Below are 8,162 nucleotides of genomic sequence, written 5' to 3'. Positions count from 1 at the left end.
TTGACATAAATAGGCAAATGTTATTGTCTGCGGTGGGAATTGCACCTGCTGGCAGAGCAATGGAGGCAGCCCATTATGCACTGGAGTCGATCATTTGTGCAATGAAGTACAACCACGGTTCTTGCTGTGTTCTTGTGCAAGTCATTATCTCAGTGGCTGTGAGTGCACTGGCAGATGTGCCATCATCACCTTTGCAGTCTGTCCTCGCCCCAGGAGCCAGAGCAGCCTCTGTTCCTGCAGCTGTGGCCGTCCTCTCCCAGAGGGGTGAAGACCAAGATGTTCAGCTGAGATGTCCCTGCTTTGGTGTTGGCTGCGTTACAAAGCCAGGCAGCCTTGTCCCTGAGTACTGAGGCTGCACTTTCCGTGCACTTCCCATCTTGCTCCCAAGATGTGCAAGATCCTGGATGAATGCCTGGATGTGCAGAGCATCTGGCTCTTGTTTATGGACCTTATTGCAGAAGTGGCAGCAGTCTCAGCAGCTGAGCAGGTATGAGCAGTGCTCCTTTGGACCAGAGGGACTTGCAGGACTGGCTGAACTATAGGCTGCTCTTGTGGAGTCTGGGCTTCAGCATGGTAAGATTTCTCCAATAATAATAAACAGAGCTTGTCTTGTTGGTGCTGGAGTCTGGGCTTAGCTTAGCTCCAGCACTGTTGAACCGCTGCATCCACAGCTTAGGCGAGGGTTGGAAGAGGTGCTGTGCAAGGAGAGGAAGCGCGAGACACGCACGTTCTTTGTGGAGTGAAAAAGATGAGCACAAATCCTGTAGGAATGCCAAAATGTGCAGGATGCTGCGTGTGCAGGTATTTCTGCTGGGCCAGCATTGAGGGGCAGGGAGGACGTTAAGCTTAAGAGCATCAGCATTATAGCAGGAACAGGCAGATCGTGGGCTTTGCTTGCTGAGCTCAGTGAAAACGCTTGCTTGCTCTGTGCTAGAAATTGCTGTTTATTAGAAAAAAAATAAATAATTTCGTGTTGTGATTTACATTTTGCAGCTTAAGAGCAGGGGAAAAAAAAGATCCAAATTCTACTAGTTGCATTTAAAAGGGCTCCAAGCCTTATCCATCAGTTCTGTTTGCCATATGACTGCAAATCTGAGGCTGTAGATTTACCTTCATCCTGCCACCAGCTACCACCCCTGACAACAGCCCAATCGGTGCCTAAGTAAGTCCCCAGGGATCATCTCATTAACAGAAGAATAGAAATTGGACTAGAAATTGGGGAAGAAAGGAGAAGTCTTAATAGAAGGATGTGCGCTCTCCATATATGTGCTCACTGCTGTGAGGAGCATCTCTCCATACACAGTCTTCCCTTGCCTGTGGTCTTGCCCCAAGTGGCAGCATCCCTCAGCACCTTTCTATCCTCACCATGGTCACCTGGATGGGCTCAGCTCCTGCTTGCCTTCCCACAGGTCAGGCAAAGCCCAGGGATGGGGAATAGTGAAGGGTTAGGAGGAACAGACAGTTTCCAGTAAGTGAATTCCTACCACCACCAGTCACAGTCTGGTTCCCTAATAAAGATCCTGATAAGGAAGCTGGAATCCCTTTTAACTTCTGATCCGTTCAGAGATAAGCTGGTTTAGACGTAAACAAGCGCTTCTGTCACCGGCAGCTCCCAGAAATGCAGCTGCAGACCTCTGGTTAGTCCCAGTGAGGTCCTGCCACGCTCCTGGGGGAGTTGCTTGGACAGCTGCATCCACATCTGGAGGGAGAAGAGGATGACTTACTCTTTCTCCATGGTAAAGGTTTTTTGCACATCTCTACCAGCTTTGCTGTGAGAAGGAGAGGGGGAACGATGTAAAAATAAGGAATGACGTCTTTCAACCTTTACCGGGTTTTGAGGTGAAGTGAAGTCACCTTCCTGGGCTGGTTTTCTCCACAGAGCCCTTGGAGATCATTTTTTACTCAAATTGGGAGAAACTAGAGCAGAACTGTGCTGAGAAAAGCATTTCTCTCAGGCCTCAGCACTGCTTGGAGCTAAGAGGAGGGTGAGGGTGACTGGTCTGTCCTGCACCCCAGCTCCCCTCCCTTCCTGGCATCCCCCAGCATTGGCACAGGGCTGGCAGAGAGATGCCAGCAGTGGGGCAGCAAAGCCCAGGCTGCAACACAGGGTCCAACACAGCTTCATCCATGACAGCAGAAGCTGGCACTATTTGACTTAACCTCTTCTGGGTTGTTGCATCTTCCCTTTGAGAGACTGGCTTTTTGAGTGGAGTTCCTGGCTTCTCAGTACTCTTGATTAGCCCAGGCTGTCTCAGCCTCAAGACATCTCCCTTTTGCATGGGTTAAAACCTCTCCAGTGTCAGAGTCTCTTCTGACATCTCCTACAGCTCCTCATCTGACAGGATTAGCATTCTCTTCTCAATGTTTTTGCTCTTTCTGCTGCTCTGTCCATCCATCTTGGAGGCCACGTGCCCGTTGTCCCCTGGTGCTTTGTGCTCTGCCTCCTGCATCGACTGCTGGGTGTACTGCTGGTACGCAGGTGAGAAGTTGTGGATGGCATCCTGCACAATGTCCTGGGGGCTGATGGTCTCCTTCAGCCCACTCGAGATGCTCTGCATCGGGGCAAGGTTTGCTGCAAAACAGGGAGAGCAAGAAGGTGATGGGACAGCAGACAATCAATGAGCCCAAGTGATCCAAGATACTTTTCCTTAGAAATTCAAGATCAGGGGCTCATTGTGGGCCACATCAGCTTGTGGTCCAAGGAGAAGGAAGGCAACCCCAGCTCCATGTTCCAAAGAGGATGGATCCTCTCCAACAGCATGTGGGTAATACCACAATCCCCTAATCCTGCCCATCCACACCAAGGTCTCTCTTCCTGTCTATTTGCTATAGCTTGTGGGTGTCATGAGGGAAGAGGGACAAGGCATGCATGGAGCACAGGACAAAGAAATTCCTCTTATAGCTTTTAGCATTCCATTGGTAATGGGATGCTAATAGAATAAGGGAGGTTTCCCCTTTCCTTAGTCATTGAAGAAAAAAAGAAGTGAGTAAGAGTTACCTGTTGAGTTTTCTTTCTTCTCCCTGTACACCTGGCAGGTGAATGCGTAACGCAGGGCAATGGAAGCAAAGAGCATTTCAATGCAGATGATGAAGTTCTGGTAGCCAGCAGCCACTGTCCCAGCTCCCACCTCCTTCCCATCAATGATCTGAACTTCAGGGATCACCCCACATTTCTCCAGGATTGCCAGCAATGTCCCTGTGTGGGGGAAGGGAGAGGGATCAGTTCTGCTCCTGCATCCCTGAGCCAGGTGGGGCTATGGGAGGAGAAGCATTGGGCATCCATGGTGGGACCCACCTTGCCAGAAGGAGAGGAAGATGACGGCCTTGATGGTGATGAACTTGAGGACCGGCTCAAACGGGCGCAGCAGGTCCATGGTGGCAAAGTAGAAGAGGAAAAGGGCATAAAGGGCCAGGCTGACTGAGAAGTTGTAGATGATGGTGATGTAGAGGTATCCACTGTGGATGCTGTGGAGAGAAAAGAGAGCGAGAGAGAGCTGCTACCCTGGGCTGTGGGGAGCAAAGCAAGTGCAACTGGGGGTAGGTAAGGAGGGATCAAACGGGGAAGGGGAGAGTGCATAGCTTTGCTATGGGGGAGAACACAGCCCAGGAGGGGGAGGAGGGCAGAGGTAGCAGCTTTTCCTCTGTTGGTGGGACCTCTTTTTATTTATTATTTTATTTATTATGGCTCACAGGAGTTTTGTCCCTTTATTGTTTGGGGGCAGTGAGTCTCTGTTCCCTGGCACTTTGGGCTCTCACTGTCCATGGAGCAGCTTCCTGGGGAGACTGGCAGGACACACTGGTGATGGAGCAGGGATCCATCCTCTCCCATTCACCCTCCCCAGCCTGACCCAGCATCCTCACTTGAAGTCTCCATCGTGGTACTTGCCGAATGCCTGCAGGATGATGGTGACGATTGCCATGAGGGGTTTCACGATGCAGAACTGCAGTGTGGCCTGCACAGGGGAGAGACATGGTGTACCACGGGCAGCAGGGACATCCCACTCCCCACATCACACCCCTCTGCTCCCAGGATAGACACACAGGGGAGAGAGCAGTGCTGAGGGGTGAAATGTGAACAGCGCAAGGTCTGCAGACGGGAGGGAGTGGGGCTTCCAGAAGGCAGCTCCCGAAAGGCAGCACAGCCACTCCAAGGTGGGGGACCGGGTAGCTTGGGGTGTCAGGATTCAGCCCACAGTGCAGTGCTGGAGAGTGACAGAGCATCCAGGCTAACCTGGGACTGGACAGAGATGGCAATCTGAGCTCTGCAGTGGGAGGAGACCCTGACTCAGCAGTGAGTCAGAGGCAAGGACATCGAGCAGCCCTGCTGCTGGCCAAGTGCCGGTGAACTGGTGACCTGCCTCCCTCAGAGGAAAAAAACCTCCAAACCCAGCATCTTAGGAGAGTGACAAAGTGAAGCCCCCTTGGCAGGGCAGTGGGGAAGGGACCTGCCACCCAGAGAGCCCTCCTCTGAGGGAAGTGGAGTCAATGCTCCCCATCGGGTACCCACCTGCTTGCAGAAGCGCAGGAACCCGATGGAGTAGGACATACCCTGAAGGCAGCAGGTCCCATAAAAGCAGCTGGACCTGGAAGCAGAAGGCGAGGGGATGCCATTGGGGGTGCTGGATGGGAAAAGTGGGTGGAGAAGGAACTCTCAGGATGCTGGGACTTACGCAATGGGCTTCCCTCGGATCTCTGTCATGATGGTGCTCTCCCCTCCCAGGTACTCGAAGCACAGGCTCAGGAAGCTGTAAATCACAAAAGCTGCCAAGGCAAGGGCAGACATGATCAGCAGGACTGATGGAAGTCCTGGTGGGGGTTTTCATCTCACATTCCTTCCTGCTCAGTTGTTTCCTCATCCAATCTGGCACTGCATCAAGATTTGGGATGCTGGTGGGTGGGAGCCCAGGGAGAGGAGCAGCAGGTCAAATCCATCCGACTTCCAAGTGGAGTCAGATACATCGCACTATGTGCACAGAGTTCATTACAGACACAGCAGCTCCTCTGGGCACACACAGTCCATCCAGGGACCATCTGCATGGAGGGACCTCAAAATTGCTAATGGGCAGCACGAATGGCTGGTGGCCACCAAGGAGCAGGTCCTGAACAGTTTTCTTGGACATCTCCACCACTTATTTTTCATTTACTCCAAACCTGAAGTAATGCAAATGCCCACACAACTTAGTTCCTGAGGAAGAGAGGAACAAGGTAGAGAAGCAGCCTCAATCCTGACAAGTTTCCCTTGCACTTCAAAACACCCCGACTCCCCAATTTCTTGGGTACATCTGCCTCATGTTTTAGAGAAGCTGCACTTCTCCCCCCCCCAGGCAGCCAGAAAACCTCTTTCCCCAGGACTGTGGTGCTGGGGTCCCTCCCTGCCTGTGTCTGAAAGGCACCAGCTCATGTTTTTCTGTGGGGCATCCCCTCTCTGCTGCCAATGGAGAAGGAGCAGGAAAACTTCTGCATGGAGCAAGGGAGAGTGGGAAGTGAAAGCAATGGAGATTTGCCACTTTGCAATCCAAGACGCTCCAGAGACAGGTCAGCAGGATGAGAGCCTTGCTTTGCCTTCAGCCTCCCTGCTGAGCAGATGCTGTGCTCACCTTCGTAGCAGTCACGCACTGAGTCGAAGTAGACATAGTACTGGTGGCTGCCGAGGAGGAGGAGGCTGAGCCAGGAGTCGAAGGCATAGACGGGCACAATGAAGAGGATGCGGATGATGTAGCGCTGCTCCTTGGGGATGGTGTAATTCCTCAGGTGTGTGTAGATCTGCAAAGTGCCCAGCATGCAGAGTTGTGGCTGCCACAGGTCATGATGGGAAACAGAGGTACCCCCAAGCCCACAGGGGTGTTGTGTTAACCCTTGTCTCGGGGGTGAGAGCTCTGCCAGCTTTCCACCACAGACCCATCACAGTGAACGCACACAAGACCACCTCCATCCCACTCCCGGGGCCAATCCCTTGCATGAAAACATGTGGAAATCAGGTTTCTTCTGTGGGCTGTGTGAGGAACGTGCCCTCCCCTGTGCAGCTCCATCCCAGTGCTTGGAGACAGCAGCTTGCCCCAGGGCTGCCTTCAGCAGCATGGACCTGCACAGCCCCTAAACCATGCCCACTCAGGGTATGCCTCAAGGCAGCTGGTGCTGTGCACTCCAAACATCCCAAATGCCCTGCTGGGTGTTGCCTCTGGGCAGTGCCAATGCCCTGCAGCCTCTCCTGGCTCTGGCAACCACCTGGGGAGAGTGTGGGCAAAGTCCATCCTTACGAGCTGCCAGCACCAGGCTCCTGACAGGAGCAGCAACAGGAAGAAATACTTATCTGGAGCTGAGTGATTTGCAGTGGACCTGGGGGCAATCAATCGTTTTGCTCTCATGTCAACCCCTGTGCTGAGCCCCATCTCTGCTCCAGCCCATACCTGGTGGAAGGTGACGATGAGTGCTGACCACACGAAGATGCCAGAGATGGCCTGCGCTGCTATTGTGGTCAGGAAAAGCTGCTGGCCGTCCTGGGAGTTGTTGTGGGCAGCCGTAAGCAGGGCAACAGCTGAGAATGGGGGGGCTGAAGCCAGCCTGGCTGCTGTGCCAGGCCCCGGCGTGCCAGGTGCCACGGGAGAGGGCACAGCACGTGTGGCATTACTCATCTGCAGGGAGAGAGAGGGAAGGGGAGTGGTGCAGGAAGGCAGGAGTGAGGTAGGCTGGTGACAGGGAAGGTCTCAGCAGATTTCCCAGCCCACACAGCATGTGCAAACCTCCTGTGAGGTTTGTACCATGTAAGGTTTATCTCTTCCCCAGGGTTTTTCCAGGGTGTCCCCCACCCAAACCAGCCCATTTGCCATGTTGGGTCTGCTTCTCCCAGCGGGAAAATGCAAATGTCCTTCAAGAGCAGACCCTCTTTTCCCTGAGGAGGTCTACGCAGTTCCCATGTGTCCCAAAACACACACTTCTCCTTCACAGCTTTGCTCCTTGCTTTCTCAGGAATCACTCCCGCTTGAAAAGGAATGATCTGGGTATATTTGTGCCCCTGTGAGTTCACACTTGTGGCTCAGGACACTTTTCCATCAGAAAGCAGAGACTTAAGGGTTAAACCCATCCCTCACCCAGGATAATAAGAATCCCTTACCAACAAGCCATTAGGACACTTGTGTCCTCTTGCTTGGGAGCCCAGAAAACACCGGGTCCCCCCACAGTTTGTCTCCTTTCATCATGTGTGCCTTGCTGGGGGCAAAGCCTGAGGCTCCCCAAGAAACCAGACTTTTGGTGTCACCCAGGTTCTTCACCCAGCTATTTTGGGATTGTGGGGGTGTCAGTGTGCCAGCAGTGCCAACCCCAAGACCTGAAGGGCAGCCAGCGGTCCCTCCTACACCCAAATTAAGCACAAGGGAGCAAGCCTGCCATGCCAGAGGCAGAGCTGCTGCCCTTTGGGGATGCTGGAGTGCTATGGCATCTCCCTGGTCAGTGTGTGCTCCTCGAAGCTGGCTGCCCCAAGGCACTGAGCACTGCTGGTGCAGAGGGTGGCTGGGCATACGGACACCGTGTACCCTGCGGCTCCAGACAGCAAGGACCAACCTAATAATAAGCAATTATTTATAGGCCAGCTTCATATCTCAAGGCCACCAGATGCATAAACTGCCATGTTTGGGTTCTCTTTCTGCTAATCTATGGAAAGCTGCTTTTTCCCAAGTATAACAATAGCGGTTGAAGAAAACCAACAACCTGCAAGCTGAACTCTAACAATATAGATGTTTCTCAGTGCATTAATAAACAAATATTTTAGCTGCTGGGTAACTATTGCCTGGGTTAAAACTGTAAGCATGAACTGGAGAGAAGCGTGAAAATATCTGCCATAGATAAGAGTGGTAGGGAATGACCTCGGTCAAATTAGACACTGAAAACAAACCAAAGCAAGAGCTCACACTGCGACTCCCTGTCCTGCCCTCTCTCCGAACCCCAACCTCACAGGAGAGGAAACTCAGCTGCTGTCAGATCAACAGCCCTAAAAATACCTTTCCCCGGCTCCGCCTGGCAGGAGTCGCCTGTAAGCGGAGATGCCGGGGCGGCAGCTGGCGGGGCCCCAGGAGCTCACCCCGCAGTACCTGCGCGGCGAGCGGGGAAGCGGAGCTGGGGCTGGCTGCGGGCACAGCGGGGGCGATAGGGGTACACAGGCGGGGAGG

At 53.2% G+C, this 8,162-nt stretch overlaps 1 protein-coding gene across 5 annotated transcripts in view; it reads right to left on the bottom strand.

The window, feature by feature from the left end:
• The window catches only part of TMEM184A (transmembrane protein 184A), an 11,676-nt gene continuing 3,514 nt past the window's right edge, over window positions 1–8,162 (bottom strand). For all 5 annotated transcript variants that reach the window (XM_017734117.1, XM_017734119.1, XM_017734118.1 and 2 more), the window contains exons 2-9: window positions 6,408–6,632; window positions 5,598–5,763; window positions 4,671–4,761; window positions 4,508–4,583; window positions 3,862–3,953; window positions 3,296–3,465; window positions 2,999–3,196; window positions 1–2,572 (exon numbers count right to left, since the gene is read on the bottom strand). In XM_017734117.1, the coding sequence (XP_017589606.1) occupies window positions 2,322–2,572; window positions 2,999–3,196; window positions 3,296–3,465; window positions 3,862–3,953; window positions 4,508–4,583; window positions 4,671–4,761; window positions 5,598–5,763; window positions 6,408–6,632 (1,269 nt within the window). In that variant the 3' untranslated portion in view covers window positions 1–2,321. The remainder of the gene's footprint in view (window positions 2,573–2,998; window positions 3,197–3,295; window positions 3,466–3,861; window positions 3,954–4,507; window positions 4,584–4,670; window positions 4,762–5,597; window positions 5,764–6,407; window positions 6,633–8,162) is intronic.

This window comes from Corvus brachyrhynchos, unplaced genomic scaffold, assembly GCF_000691975.1.
Source record: "Corvus brachyrhynchos isolate BGI_N302 unplaced genomic scaffold, ASM69197v1 scaffold5, whole genome shotgun sequence".
NCBI classification, from domain to species: domain Eukaryota; kingdom Metazoa; phylum Chordata; class Aves; order Passeriformes; family Corvidae; genus Corvus; species Corvus brachyrhynchos.
Note: the sequence above shows the minus strand (reverse complement) of the source record. Positions and strands in the feature narration are given on the sequence as shown.